General features: G+C 45.0%; 1 protein-coding gene across 1 annotated transcript in view; it reads left to right on the forward strand.

Annotated features, from left to right (window-relative positions):
- Positions 1–6,829: 6,829 nt before the first annotated feature.
- SMU1 (SMU1, DNA replication regulator and spliceosomal factor) overlaps positions 6,830–16,354 on the forward strand; it is a gene marked incomplete at its 5' end in the record, with an annotated part of 24,348 nt that continues 14,823 nt past the window's right edge. Inside the window, 6 exons of the mRNA XM_025199088.1 lie at positions 6,830–7,066; positions 8,396–8,548; positions 9,282–9,392; positions 10,182–10,310; positions 13,099–13,218; positions 13,897–14,013. Coding sequence (XP_025054873.1) covers positions 6,830–7,066; positions 8,396–8,548; positions 9,282–9,392; positions 10,182–10,310; positions 13,099–13,218; positions 13,897–14,013 — 867 coding nt within the window. The remainder of the gene's footprint in view (positions 7,067–8,395; positions 8,549–9,281; positions 9,393–10,181; positions 10,311–13,098; positions 13,219–13,896; positions 14,014–16,354) is intronic.

The raw sequence follows: 16,354 nt of genomic DNA on the forward strand, positions 1-16,354 counted from the left end.
TAAAAGCTGTGTTACCTGGCACTTTACCATCCGGAATGCTTTATTAACCGGCATCTGTTATAGACAGCATCTTGCCGTTTATGGAAGCTTCAGGACGCTGCCAAGCGGTGTTGCTAGCAGGAGTATCAATTGTAGACATTCACCATCTGCTATTGTGATCGCATTGTGCTAGTGCTGTGACTTTATTGCTGAGTATCTCGCCCATCCTGCAACCATGGCTACCAATACTCCATCAACAAGTGGAGGACAGAAGTGAAAGCATGTTGTATTAATGATTATGCAGAAATTGGACATAATTAAGCACCTGGAAAAAGGAGAAAACAGGAACAGATTGATGCAGGAATTCAATGTCAGCTTGTCTACAATCTATGACATCAAGGCGCAGAAGGCAGTGTTACTCGAGTTCGTGATGAATTCTGAGACAAGTAAAGAAACTGACAATGCCATGCTCTGCACAAACCAAAATTGGAACAATTAGACAAGGTATTGTATGAATGGTTTGCCTTAAAACATTCAGGGGGAGCTCCAATTTTTGGCCCAATGCTGATCAAAAAGGCAAAAGACTTCTATCAACAAATGGAAATGACCAAGGCCTGCGTTTTTTCAGATGGATGGTTGTCTTGCTTCAAACTTCACTATGGTATCAGAAGGCTTGATGTGACTGGAGAAAAAAAATCTGCTGATCATGAGGCTGCTGCAAAATATTGTGCATTTTTCCATAAATTGGTTAAGGAGCATGGTGTAACCCTAGAGCAGATCTACAATGCTGATAAAACTGGCCTTTTTTGGCGTTGTTTGCCAACTTCTACCCTGGCTGGTGCAGGTGAGGTTGGTGCAGCTGGTTTTAAGCAGAACAAGGACCACCTGACTGTGCTTAAGTGTGCAAATGCAGCAATCACATATAGAATCAAGCTGTTAGTGGTGGAAATTCAGGCAACCAAGAACATTCAAAGGTGTTGTTCATCTACCTGTTGAGTACAAGGCACAACCTAATGCATGGATGGACAAGGAAATATTTTTGTACTGGTTTTACCAGGTCTTTATACCAGCAGTGAAATAGGATCTGAAGAAACTTGGAAAGCCAGAAGACACAAAAGTTATTTTGATTTTAGATAACTGTCGAGCTCACCCTCCTGAAGCAGCGTTAGTGTCTGGAAATATGTTTACCTTCTTCCTGCCTGCAAATGTCACCTCACTCATACAGCCTATGGATCAGGGAATTATTAAAAGTCTGAAATCCATCTACAGAAGGGATTTTATGAGGAAGCTACTCAACTATGAAGGCACTCTCCAAGTATTTCATTCGCAGTACACCATTAAGGATACAGTTTTCAATGTGGCATGTGCCTGGTCTGCTGTGAAGAGTGCAATTTTAAGGAGGGTTTGTAGAAAACTGTGGGCAGCAGTAATGGTTGCAGAGGGATTTTCTGATGAAAAAGAATTTGAAGGCTTCAATGCAAGTCATAAACAAAAATTCACTAAAAGAGATTCTTGATATCCTTCAAAATGCTGAACCCACAAACCCACTCATTAACTTAAAGATACTGGATTTGAAGAGTGGATAAACATTAATCAAGACCTTGATGTTGCACAAACTCTTATTGATGCTGAAATTATAGAAAAAGTTGTGCATCCTGAGAGTTCTACTGCCCCTGAACGAGACTCAGAAGAAGACCGCAGTGAAGAAACTAAAGTGGCTTGGGCTACTGCTGCACAATGTCTTGAAACATTCTTGAAATTTGCTGAGCAGCAGTCTTCTTATTCTGCTCAGGAAGTGATGCAATTTCATGTTGTGCCAACAATTTCCTAAAAAAAAGGCAACTGACTTGCAGGCAAGCAGACATCTGCAAGTTGCTTCAAAGAGTTTCTGCAGCTTGTGTTAAGGAACCAGGCATTTCAACACCATCAACATCAACATCAGATATTACTGATGCTGATGATCCTCAAGAAGAGCCACACTCCGAAGCAGAGCCACATTCTGAGGCAACCTCAGATCCAAAGGTGCCTTCAGAAGCAGCTGAGGGGCAGTAAATGTACAGTATACTATTTACTATATTATTACTTATATCATAGCTAAAATATTAAAAGTTATTATATCATAGTTAAAATGTAGGCTTAGTTTCTTTCTTGAAAAGTGTTATGCACTTGGAAAATTTGGTGAACCATAAATATAACTCTCAGATAACCGGCATATTTGATTAACCGGCACCCCCAATTCCCCATGGATACTGGATAACAGAGCTTTTACTGTAAATAGACATATTGAGTTAAAACTGGAAACGGCCAGTGTTACATGTATCCGACCTAACTATAAACCTTTTATCACAATTTTAATTGAAGGATGGGTAAAACAGTTTTCCAATATTGTAGAGGGTGAAAGATTGTCTAGAAATAAATGAGATACTGGGACTATTCTAGGTAGGATAGTTGCTGGCCTCAGTGTTATGAATACAGCAAATACTGAGGTAGTGATGAATAAACTAGCCCAGGCCACAAGGTAATTGAGAGAGATAAAAAGGCCTATTACGTCATCCTTGTCCAAAATTGGAAAGCAGGCTGTGTTGAATGCAGAGGTGCTTCCAATATGGCATGAGGTGATTCAATTAGAGCAAAAGCAATTGAGAAATCGCAAAATGATACAGGATTGGCATTATCTTATACCCAGGCACAGTCTTGGGTGCAGGCCATTATTAGTGGTATAATCTAACAAGGTCAATCCAGCATCATAACTTAGAGTTAAACCAGTTAGTCTTAAAGGTAGCTACTCTGACCGAAATTCAAAGAGTGGTGAACGTTAACTTCCTTTGGATACCTTCCAAAGAGAAATGAAATAGTAGCAGATATACGCACGATTGCTCAAGCCAAAACTAAACTCATTAATCCTCCCATCAACATTAAAAGAAGAATAAATGGATCATTATTCTTTCCTAGGATAGAAGCACAATGGGTAAATTATCAAAACGATAGTTCAGCAGAGCTAACTGATGTAAAACATTGCCTTGCCCACCAAGGACTAAGATACATTTGTGAAGGCATGCATCAACCAACTAGGGATAATTGCAGAAATTCGGACAATTCTACTTTTACCAAGTGTCATTTTGATATCATTCAAGAAAGAAACTCTACAACTGCCATATACGTACTCAATCAACAGTGTATTTGTATAAGCACTTGGCGTACGGAAGTTATCTAGAATCATTGGAAAAAGGTGGTTGTGTTGTGGCAGAATCAAACTTTTTGTGCATGTCACGTTTCTCATGTTTCTAGCTGTGATGTTAATGTTTCTATTCCTTATGTATATAATTGGACATTAAGTGTAAATGTTACTGTTTATGATAATATAGAGCCTGTTTGTATTGGAATTAATTTATTGGTATTAAGACAACTGATTTTACATGATGGGATTCAGAAAATATTAGAAAAGAATGTTAAAGAAGCCGAGAATATGTATGTAAAGGTTATCCATAGGAATCTGTACATATCTTAAACCAGGTTGTTGACACTGCAAGGCACCAGTGGTGGGAAACGTTGGGGTAGAGCCCAATAGTATTCAGAGTATTAAATCTGGCCCTCCATCCAGTAATTGTGGTGATGATCGGACAATTACATTTGGGAATAATGAGTGTAATGACAATGATATGGATGTGCAGGGTGCAAAAGAAGTTAATGTACATATACAGAGTGATCAGGTTGACTTGATCCAAGTGCAGATTTGTTGATGTGTTGAAAGATGAGTTTTTGAGAAAACGGGGTGGAAATGAGAGTGATGAGTATGTATCAATGGAAAAGATGAATGAGGATGTAAAAATGATAATGTATGAAAAGAATTAATGGCTTGGTATGATAAGCTGAATGTCTATAGAATTTGAATTAATGTTGGAGTAATAATTTGTTTAGTAAAAAGTTCCTTGGAAGATGGAACAGAAGAAAAGAAGAGATCACTGAGTAGACCCATGTGGAGACCTCTCCCCATTGTTCAACACAACTGGTCACATCTGGTGTCCCACTTGACAGCATGGCATGGGGTTGCAATAATGATTGGGCATGACGAATTTGTATGAACCCATGACCCAGCATCTCATGTTGATGTAGTGATACCTCGAACATTGTTACATCTATGTGAGTATCAAGGAGGGGACTGTTGCGGCCAAACTTAGGGTCTGGGCCTACATACAAGGATGAAGACACTATGGTACCACAGCACAGATGGAAAGTGGGTCACCAAGTGAACTGTGAGTGACCTTGCCTCATGAAAGATGATGTAAGACCACTGAAAGAGATGTGTGAAGCTTTTGGGGCCAAGTGCAGAGCCACCTAGGTAACGTGCGCACATAGCCTATAAAGGGGGGGTGTGGGCGGAGTTCAGCGTGCGTCTGAGGGTGTGTGTGGTTTGGTGTGGGACCAAGGGTGTGTATTGTTTGAGAAATACATGCATGTCTATGGGTGAATGTGTTGCTGTGAAGTTTTGGGTCTGTGTGTGTCTGAGGGTGTGTGCGTAGAGTGATCAAGGGAGTGAGATAGATTGAGGCCTGTGTTGGAGATCGACTAGAGAGAGGGAGAGATCGTATGAGAGCACAGGAAGAGACAGACTGAAGGAGAAGACAGGCACTCCGTGGAGGCTGTGTATACTCCAGAGGCTCGAAGGCCTCCATGCAGTTGCTCCCCTCCAGATTTGCTTCTACACTAAAGTAAATAGAGTTGGCTCCCCAGACTTTTCCTCCCTGGGTGTGTGTGTCTTTGACACAGAGCAGCTCTTTGCTTTATTAGTAAGTATCATCTCAATCCCTCCCCTCCTTCTTCTATCCTTTTATTAGTTAAGCACCCTTGTTAGAAAGGCAGCAAGGTGGGAGGTAAGCCACCACGGACCTGTACTGGAGGATGGATGGCTGGTGACAGATCAGATGGCAGTGGAGATAAATAAAATTACTCTTGCTCCTCTGTAATAAATTCCACTCCTTTCTCCCTGCTATAGTTAATTGAAGTAGTTATTGGCTGTTCATTCATTAGTTGTGGTTAGTATTTAAGAATGTAAACCTGTGATTATCTGTTGATGTTTTTACTTGTTAAATGTTGTTAGTTGCTGTTGTTATTATAAACCATGTTATTCGTTTCAGTGCTAATTGAGTGTGTGTGGTAGTTAACTTAACTTCATCTACTTGCCTGGTAAATTGGGTAGTGATAGATATACCCTGGTTTAGCAGCTAATTGTCTCCGGGCCAAGAAACACCTCCCTTTACGTGAGTGGACAGTATAAGGCACAGCCCATTGAGCAACCTCATTTAATTAGGCGCTTCTTTAAGTCCCCGCATAACAAAGGAATGCAGAAGAGCTGGTCATATTTTAAAGACAGCTTACTGGGGGTGCAGGAACGAACCATCCTGACACACAGGAAGACTAGTGAGTATGGCAGAAGACCAGCTTGGCTTAGCAGGGAACTCTTCAGTGAGCCAAAATAAAAAAAAGGAAGCTTAGAAGGGGAAACTTAGACAAACAACTAGGGAGGTATACAAGAGCACAGCTGGGGCATGCAGAGATGAAATCAAGAAGGCCAAAGCACAGCTGAAGTTGCAGCTAGCAAAGGACATGAAGGGTAAGAAGTTTCTAAAAGTATGTCAGCAACAAAAGGAATATCAGGAAAGTGTTGCCAGTAGATCAAGGGAAGTGATTATTTTCCTCTAGTCAGCACTGCTGAGGCCACTTCTTGAGCACTGTGTGCAGTTTTAGGCCCCACACCACAGAAAGGATGTGGACAAGTTGGAGAGTCCGGCAGAGAGCAATAAAAGTGGTTGTGGGCTGGGGCACATGACTTCTGAAGAAAGGCTGAGGGGAGACTGAATGGCAACCTTCAACTACCTGAACGGTGGTTTGAAAAAGAATGGGGCTGGACCAGATTTGCTGGTGGTCATTTGTATCATTTTAACTTGGTGGCGTAGTATCTGTCAGGAGTTTGGGAACCGCTGAGCTAGACTGTTCTCAGTGGTGGCAGATGATAGAACAAGGAGCAACCGTCTAAAGTTGCAGCAAGGGAAGTCCACTTAGTTATGAGGAAAAACAGTCTTTGGAGAAGGGCAGCAAAACGCTGGAACAGGCTACCCTGGTGGAGCCTCTACCCCAGGGGCAGGCAACCCCCCCCCCACGGGTGCCAAAGTGTGGCACTCAAAGATATTTTGCTTGGTATGTATGCTTCCTGGGTGGATGGTGGGGAAGAAGCCAGGGCTGTATGGCCATAAGGATCAGGCCCTTTGTGGCTCCCGCGTCATCTGCCCCGGAACGCCAACATCTTTTAAGTTGAAGTTGTGGGTGTTCTCGACACTGCTCAAAACCGTGGCCGACCCTGCTTTAACCCTGATAGATCATTTTAAGCCCCGGCTAGAGGCAGCCTCGGCTGGGAGGACACAGCTAGAGCTAGCGTGGCTCTGAGCAGCGAGTAGGACTAGATGCCCTCCTAGAGTCCCTTCCAACTCTCATTTCCTATGATCCCTGGGCCCCAATGAACCGCATGAGCCACGACTAATTTGCCGCGCCCACAGCACCGCCTCCACGCCTGCGCCTCAGCGCCTAGCGCACTCCTCACCTCCCCCCTCCGGCGCGGCGCGTCGGCCTCGTAGCCCTGCCCACCCCCGACGTGGTCACGTGACAACGAGCAACCTGCGCCGCGGACCCCTGGAGGCGGGGGGCGCCGACGTGCGGCGGAAGCGGCTGTGCGTGGGGCGGAAGCGGCTGTTTCGGTGCGTCTGTGCGGGCCTGCGGCGGGGGACTCGCCTCGCCTCGCCTCAGGGTGTCCCTGGGGTGGGGGAGTGGGGAGGGCACCCGGCCCCGGCGGTGCTGAGCGGTGTGGGTGCTGTCCCCGCGCAGCGTGATCCGGCTGATCATGCAGTACCTGAAGGAGAACAGCCTGCACCGGGCGCTGGCCACCCTGCAGGAGGAAACCACCGTGTCGCTCAACACCGTGGACAGCATCGAGAGCTTCGTGGCGGACATCAATAGCGGGCACTGGGACACGGTGCTGCAGGCCATCCAGTCCCTCAAGCTGCCTGACAAAACCCTCATTGACCTCTATGAGCAGGTGAGGCCCCCTGGCCCAGTCCCCTCTGACAGCCCAGCAGGAGCAGCATGATGAGCTCCCCACACCCGCCAAGGGGGCTTAAGCACCTGCCCCACAGTGCTGGTGGCAGAAGCAGTGTTTCCTGCAGAGGACTCAGTTGCACTTCTTATTGTCTGAACTCTCCCCTGACCTCGTGATGGCTGCCTGCACTTATGATGTCACTGTTGAGATTGGGAGCCACAAGCCAAGTTCAAGCACTGGCCATGTTTAACACGAATAAACAGTCCTGGAGAGCTAGTGTGGAAAATCTTGCCCCTGGAGGGAGTTACAGTTCCACTCGAAATAAAAGTAACAGCAGGTATCTCCAGAGCAGGGACGCTGTGCTGCAGAGATTTTCTTGGTGCAGTTTTGTCAGTTGGGTTACAGTGTTTGTGTAGTTCCCAACAAACCTCCAGCAACTCTGCAACCTTCCCCTCCTCCTCCACATGTGGAGACATAGCTATAACTAGTATTCTTCCTCCAACTCACTGCACTGATATGACAGCAATCATCTTTCCCCCGAACACACAACATAGTGATGTACTCCCAGTAGCTTGCTATTGTTCTCTCTGTGCTAGGGGTTGGCAACCCATGGGCTTGATCCAGCCTAAGGAGCCTTTTGGCCCAGCGTGCAGACGTGGGGCTTCAGCAGCTGCATTGACCTGTGGTTTTGGTCAGAAGTGGGTGGGTGCATGTTGGGCAGTGGCAACACAGGAAAAGCACCTACCAAGTCCAGTTTTCCCTGCAGCAGCATGGGAAGAGTGTCAGCAGCTGCTGCTTTTATCTGTAGCAGAAAGGGGCTTTCCCTGCTGCCACAGGGTTGAACATTGACTGTGAACACTTTCCATGTGCCGCCGTGGGAAAAACAGACCTTGGCAGGCGCTTTCCTGGTGCCACTGCTGGGAAAAGTGATGGCAGCAGCTGGTTCCTAATACCTGTCTTCTGCTCACCCACCCAAGGCTGACCTGACTTGAGTCAATCTGGCCCACAATCTGAAAAGGTCAGTCTGGCCCACCGTCCGACTCTGCCCTATATATTTCCCATTGTGATGCATCCCCAGACAGACAAAGCGGATACCAGCAAAAGGATTCTTTTGCATTTATAAACCAATGTGTTGTATCATTGGAATTAGGCCATATGAGTCTTTACAATGTAAACTAGTATATGAGCTAAATAATACGTTCTTAGACTAATATGTGAAGAATGGCTTAGTTTGGAGTAGAAAATGTTATTGTGTAGTTTAACTGCAATCGTTGGAATGGTGTTTCTTTATCTTCTGGATGCTAAAAGTGACTGTTTCCATCCTTTCAGGTTGTCCTTGAATTGATAGAGCTTCGTGAGCTGGGTGCTGCCAGATCCCTGCTGAGGCAAACTGACCCTATGATCATGTTAAAACAAACTCAGCCAGAGAGATATATTCACCTTGAAAACCTTCTGGCTAGGTCCTACTTTGATCCCCGCGAGGTATAGTTTTATTGATAAAAATACATTGTTATTGGGTTTTTTGTATACGTTAATTTATAGCTAGCATTTTTATGTAACATACCAACCAGTGAACGTTATATTCTTGTATTTGGAATGTTTTTTGTTGAGTTTTTTCCTGCATAAGTCATTCCTGAACCTAGACGTCTTTAACTGTAGTTTTAGAATTGTTCTTACTCTGTTATGCTTCACTTTTGTTTCTTCAACTTTTTATAAAGCATTTAACAAATAAACTATATTTTTAATATTGTTTCATAACTGAGAGGAAATGCGGTCTTATAGTGAAAGTCCTAGGCTGGCATTTGAGTGACCTGGATTCAGCCAGTCCTCATCTCTGCCACAGGTTTTCTGTGCAACGTTGGCCAGTTTATTTAACCTCCATGCCTGTAAAACTGCAGTGCTTTATAATTAAAGTTTTAGACTGCATATGTTAAGTTTACATTAAATCCCTTTATTCAGTTGTGGCCTCAGAATGATTTTTATCTGGGTTTCTTTCTTTGGTTTATCCCTGACCCCTCAAACTCTTGTGGTATGTTTTGGCCAAAATGCTAATGTGTAATATGCTATTAGTTAAAATATGTATGTCTGTGTATACATATACATACATACATCTCTCTCTTTCTCTTGAGATAGATAGATAGATCTCTAGAGAGAGAGAGAGCTATAGCTATATATTTTCGAGGAAAGATTCTTTCATGTGTAATTACTTTTTTAGGCATATCCAGATGGAAGCAGTAAAGAGAAACGAAGAGCTGCTATTGCTCAAGCTTTGGCTGGAGAAGTCAGTGTTGTACCTCCTTCTCGCCTTATGGCATTGCTGGGGCAGGTAATTCTTGAAGAAGATATTTTTACTTGCTATGCTAATTTTTCTAGATCTTTATTATCTGAGAGTCTCAGTGGGATAAACCATTCCTGAACTTTGTTGCAGTAGAATCTCACTAATATCATATTTGCATGTGAATTACCATCTCTTGTCATCAAGGATTTCATCATAGTAAGGTGTAGGGTTGTGAAAGGTAAATTGGTTAACAGTAAGTATATTTATAGCGGTAATGCATTACAGTTACAGTTTAGCGCCAGATGCAGTCCAGTGGGGAAGGGAAGTGGTGTGATGCCCAGGGAAAGTGGCCAGGAAGGCACTGCCTCCACCTCCCTATACATGTGCAAGCATATGATTGGGAGTGGGGACTAGTACACATTAAAGATAGTGTGAGCAGTCAGAAAGAAGCCATGCCTGTCTGTCACAGCATGTGGCTCTGCCTGCCCTTTCCCTGTGCAAGTGGATGCTGGGGATGAAGGGAGAGGGCTTCACGTGGGCTGTGGGGCTTACTGTTGCCACCTTGTTCCCTCCCCTCGTGCTTCTATAGCCAGTCCTGGGAAGCTGTACAACACAGCACCATACTGCACAACTGACCTACAAATGATTGCTTGTAAAGGAATCAAATGGTTGAACACAGTGTGTCCTTTCAGTTCAAAGATGGAAGTGCGGTGTTTACAGAAGGTTTTTAGGAAAATTTTTCTGTTTGAAAGAATTGTGAACAAAACCTCTTACAAGGATATTGCATTGCTTGAGCACAAATGTTTCTAACTATATTTCCTTTTCCCTTCTTATAAGGCACTGAAGTGGCAACAGCACCAGGGATTGCTTCCTCCAGGTATGACAATTGATTTATTCAGAGGTAAAGCAGCCGTGAAAGATGTAGAAGAGGAAAAGTTCCCCACACAGTTGAGCAGACATATTAAGGTAAAATGTTACATTTTTCCCAAGTGCTTGATATTACCTTAGATCAAGACTTCAGTTTTAACACACTATTTTCCAGGTCTTGCAACTGTTGAATATTGTTTCTCTGTAGAGTTTTCCTTGCCTGATTTTGGTTACGAGGGGATTTTTGGAAGTTTGAAGAGAAAAACCTGTAACAACGGGCCAGTACAGGGGTTCCCAACCTTTTTATGCTGCAAACCGGCAGCAACCAGCATATTACAGGCAGTCAGCCAACCTTTTTTTTTATACTTGGTATAAAAAAGTGTTGGCTGCCAGTCTGCAGCGTGCTGGTCACTTCCGGACTGGCAGCCAACCCTCCCGCGAGCCAGCAGCCAATCCTCCGCAGCCCAGTACCGGGCCACAGCCCATGGGTCTGACAGTTATATCGGAGAGTAGGAATATGACTTAAATTTCAGGTGTTTTTATATTTTGGAACTCAAAACCAACTGAATTTTGAAAATTGTGGTGTTTTGCTTGCTTAGAGCCTGTTTTAACTTTTTCTGCCTTTGCATTAGTAACTTTTATGGATCATCAGAGCTTTAATATTAACTGGAGCCTAAGTCAGGATACAAGCATTATGTTTCTACAGGGAGGATCACAGTTCTTTCAGTAGAAATCCTACTTTTTACATGTACTCTGGGGTGCGGGACAGGGGTAGGGGTGGAGGGCACGTTTTAATTGAAGCGACTCCCGGAAGCCGCTCTCATTAAAATGTCTGAAGTGTCTTGTGTATTGAGCTTCCTGCGGTTTACAAAGGCAGCAGGGGTGCTTTAACTAAAGTTCATTTGAGCTTTAGTTAAAGCACCCCCGCTGCCATTTTGAAATGTGGGGACACTGAATACATGTGACATCAGGCTAGAATGCTCCAGAATAGGTTAATTCTCGATTAATTGAGTCTGCTCCAGCGCATTCTAATTAAAATGCATCAGAGCAGGTGTTGGGCATGTGTATAGGTGCCCTTAGTGTACAAATGTTCAGCCAGTTTCTCCTAAACAAATAAAAGGTGGTTCCAGGAGAAAAATTAATTTGAACCAGGGAGAAGTGGTTCCTGGGAGAATGAACTCGGGTACGCTTACCCTTCTGATGGAAACCACAGTGCCATTCTCCAGCTTCTCAACCTGCACTGCTCCATTTCTGACTTTACTTCCCCCTAGACACTCTGTAACTCAGGCTAAACCCACTACCCAAGCTGAGCAAATCTCTATTCCATTTACCTCAGGGCAGGAAAGTTCAGTTCCTTTCACCAGCCCCAGCTATTCTTTAGAGCTACAGGGAGAGACAGGGTGCCAAGGCAGCTCTGTCTCTTGCATGCGACACAAACCCAGACATACCTGCAGCCGACAAAAGGGACACACTCTGGGTGTCTTCTCTAAACCTCACAGCAGGGAAGGAAGGAGGAGGAATTGTGAGCAGGAGCTCCCCAGGGGAGTGTGGTCCTTTGAGGCAACCAGCCAGTCAGTGCTGCCCTGTGCATTCAGCTGCTCTCTGCATTCTTTGTCAGCCAGGGCAGCCCATAGAGCAGAGATGGGCAGTTATTTCAGCTGAAAGGCCACTTAATGAGTTTTGGTGAGCTATTGAGGGCTGGCAGCAGCTCATCACAGCAGGCAGGTGGGCAGAACAGCTATTTGGTATGCTGCATCATGACCCATCTCCTATGGTCCCAGCTGGTCATGGTGCCAGAACTGCACATCTGCAGCATCAATAGGAGGTTAAGTGGGGGATAGATGTTTGGGGTGGGGGAGGAGTCTTCCCAGTGCCCAGCCTGGCCCAGCCCCAGCTGCAGCAGAGCAGAGTGGCAGGGGGCACTCCCTCATCAAGCTCCTGGTGGCAGCCGGCATGTTAAATAGGATCAGTTGGTAGGGTGGGTATGGCCCATCAGCCATGTTTTGCCAACCCCTGCTGTAGAGCATGCTGAGATACATGCACAGGGACCTTGTGTCTATATGCCATAAACAGCACAGGCTATATTTACAGCACCTGCCCAATCCCTCTAATGTTTGTACAGTGCTCTCCCAATAAATAGGTTTTTCCACCAGGGAGACAAAATTGCAAGACTTCTCACACTTCATTTGAATGCTTGTCTGTGACCTATGTTAATAGGCTTATATTTCAGCCCAAAAACCATTCCAATTCACTTTTGATAGCCTTGTGGTTTCTAGGTCTCTAATGTTGGCACCTATTCATTCATTAGCACTCAATTCATGTATTTTAATTAGAACAACAATATTTCTATCAAAGTTGTACATCATTTTCATTGAAACAGTATTTTTTTTGTCAATTCTTTGTGAAAATTTCATCTACTTAATAGTTATTTAACCATTCTTTCAGTGTTTTTTTTTTTAAAAACTTCGTTCTCTATATATTAGGAAGACTTTCTCTTATTGCTTACTGACCCCTTTCTGCTGTATTAAAAACTAAAATCTTTTTCACTGAAGAGACAGCATTGCAAAGCACCAAATGCTTGTGAGGTGCATGCAGTGGATGTCATTTGGAAACCTTTATACCATATGTGATGCACTGCAGAAGTTAATGTGCAGAAAACAAATCTCACTACTTCTTGAAAGCATAGGTTGATGGCATAGACTTGTGCTGCTGCATGAATAATTCCCTATCCCTAACTCCCCCATCCTGAGAAGACAGATTTTATTCTACTAGTATTAAATCTGTGAATGCTTAACTGAAAAATATCATATGCTAGCACCAAAGAATTACTTTTTGTTAAAATGAAACTGACTTCGTATTAGATCCTGTTTTATTCCATTTTAAACAGTTTGGCCAGAAGTCGCATGTGGAATGTGCTCGGTTTTCTCCAGATGGTCAGTATCTAGTCACTGGCTCAGTGGACGGATTCATTGAAGTGTGGAATTTCACTACTGGAAAAATTAGGAAGGTAAAGTAGTTCTGGTCCCTCATGACCAGGGAATAGATTGACCAATGCTGTGGGTTTGAACTTTTTCTACTTGAACCAAGATTCCCAACCAGATTGACCTAGGTATAATGGAAAGGAAAAGCTGGTCAAATGGTTTTGGTACAGGCATTGATCTAAAACTGAATTATAACACCTAGTTCTGTGAGATTGTGATCCTGGATAAGTCACTCTGCCTTTGGTTTCATTTGTGCTTTACAGGGATGTGCCAGGATAAATCCAGTAATGATTAAGATGCTTGGGTGCTATGATAAAGTAGCCATATAAATACTTCAAGTTAGACCGTTGCAAGGCCACTACATGGTTTGCTATAGTCAGAAGCCTCCTCTGATACAATAGTTGGAGCAGGACTGGAAAGGAAAATAAATAGCTACCAGAGTGGTCAGTTCTGCCAGCTTGGTGTCACTGACAGGACTTATTACATCTTTTCAAACTACAGTGCAGCAGATTCAAACATGTCCTCAGACATTTTTGTTGAAAAGGTGGCAGCCAAATCATTATCAACATTTGTGAGCACCAAACTATACAGGCAGTTGTTCATAGACTAGTCATATTTAACTGTTGCCTTTTAGTGTTTGTGGTGGTGGTGTTTTTCTATCTTGCACTTCCTTAACTGGCAGATTTCCTTGCTATTTCGTCTAGGATCTGAAGTACCAGGCACAAGATAACTTTATGATGATGGATGATGCAGTGCTTTGCATGTGTTTCAGCAGAGACACAGAAATGCTGGCAACTGGAGCTCAAGATGGAAAGATCAAGGTATGAAATTTGTGTGAAATGTAACACATTAGAAACGGGTAGGCAACCCCTGGCACATGTGCCAGAGCATGGCACGTGGGGGCATTTTGCTTGGCATGCATATCTCAGGGCCAACGCAGGAAAGCCACAAGGGGTCCAATCCTTGTTGTGGCAGTGCAACCCCAGCCCCTTTCCCGCCATCCACCTCAAGGTGTGCATGCACCTGCTGCTAGCAATGAGCTGGGATGGGGCTCTGTGGACCCCAGTGCAGCTGCTTGTAGCCTCCCCACTGCCTTCTGCAATCAACCCAGGCTCCATGGCAGGCAGCAGGGACCTGGCCAGAGCCCAGGCCAGCTGTGGCAGGCAATTGTAAAGCTGCAAGCCACTGCACCAGGGTGTGCAGAGCCTCAGCCCAGCTCATTGCTGACAGTGGGTGAATGTGCACCTCGGGGTGGATGGCAGGGCTGAGGCTAGGACTGCCCTGCTACAACAAAGATTGGATCCCTTGCGGATCCCTTGCCATCTACCCCTGGCACACCATCTCAAGTCGAGGTTGCTGGTGTTTTTGGCAGTCTGCCCAAAACTTTGCCAACCCCTGCATTAGAAACTTCCTGTACCAGGAATTGCAGGGAAGACCTGTTTGTCCCAAATCAAAGGCTAAACCTCGCACTTACTATATCTCAAGAGTGTGTCTTCAGCAGGAGCTGGAAGAAGGTTGTCTCTCTCAGCTCTGTGTGCATGGGGGAAATTTAACAGCATTGGACTCTAATCTTATTTTTTCCATTTTTTCCTCATGAGGCCTCAGGTGCCTCTACGCTAATGCTCATAGTATGGGGAGTAAGCAGGAGGAACTATGCCTCCTGATTGCGAGTAAGAACCCAGACTTAGTAGGGCTCGCAGAAACCTGGTGGTACCCTATCTACGACTGGGCAGCAGGCATTTAGGGATACACCCTATATAGAAGAGACAGGACAGAGAGGAAAGGTGCAGGGGGGTTGTGCATTATGTCAAAGAGCACCTCACATCATCAAGGATCAGCTTCGGGTTAGAGGAGGGTCAAGCTACAAGGGGTGTGTGGCGAAAGGGACCTTACGGTGGGTGTCTACTACAGACCACCGAACCAGGGGGAAGAGCTGGACCAGGACTTCTCCAGTCAGCTTATGGAGGCAGTTAGGTCAAGGGATGTTATTGTCATGGGTGACCTAAACTACCCAGACATTTGCTGGGAGAAGTGTCGCTGCCGTGCACTGCAGCGAGGGGTCCGGGGCCTGGCAGGTGGGTACTTGTGACGCTTGGAGTGGAATTAGGCATGGATGTTTATCGGTTGCAAAGCAAGATTGTTTATTTACGCTGTCAAGGTGGTGAATGACGGAGGTCATAGATACTTAGTTACAGCTTAGAGTTCATGAGGTCGGTCTGCAGATATATGCAGGCTGGCGGTCGGCAGGTTATGTCTTATCGAGCATGCAGGTTAAGGATACGCCTGGGAGGTCGCGGCGGGGAGGTTGATGAATGATCAGCTCATCGATTTACTCTGTGACGGGTGTTCAGAGGTCTCCAACTTTGCGGAAGTGCAAGCGGGTTTTATTTGTGTAATAGCCAATTGTATTTCGCCACGTCATAAATTTAATTAGAATCTCCAATTATATAGTGGTCTCCTCTAGGGTCTTGTTGCAGGGCTACTCCCAGTTTTACTCTGACCAATTATAATGATTTATGTAAAGCACAGAAGGCTAAAGTTTTATCTCTTGTTAGTGACGCAGCTATAAATCTCTTTCATTGGCATGCACAGCAAAGAAGGCTATTACCGGCAAGGGCTTCTTTTTTTAACCCTTAGTTGACTCCAGTGCAGAGTGAAAATGCTTTGAATGGTATCTCTTGCTAGTGGCATGGGCACTGCTTAATTGGGTTGTGACAAGAAGCAGACAGCCAGGTCTGACCACTCATAGGTTCCTGGCTGTATTACAGGACCTTCACCTTATCCAGAAAGTGCACAGCCCCACTAGGGGTAACGCCTTGCTGGACCTGGTCCTGGCCACGGGGGATGACCTGGTGAGGGGACTGCAGGTCCTTGACCACCTGGGCAATAGCAATCATCACCTGCTGGATTTCACTATCCAACGCAGGGCGTCAAGGGCTTACACCAAGGCTAAAGCCCTTGACTTCAGAAGGGCCAACTTCAATGAGCTTAGGAGACTAGTGAGGGAGGCACTGAGGGCCCAGAAGGTAGAGGAGATGGGAGTCCACGAGGGATGGTCGTACTTTAAGGGGGCAATCCTCCAGGCCCAAAGGGTAACAGTCCCTGGGAGAAGCAAGGGGGTAAGAGTGCTCAGAAACCCGCTTGGCTCAGCAGGGGCATTCA

The sequence above is a fragment of the Alligator sinensis genome, unplaced genomic scaffold, assembly GCF_000455745.1.
Source record: "Alligator sinensis unplaced genomic scaffold, ASM45574v1 scaffold607_1, whole genome shotgun sequence".
Classification (NCBI taxonomy): domain Eukaryota; kingdom Metazoa; phylum Chordata; order Crocodylia; family Alligatoridae; genus Alligator; species Alligator sinensis.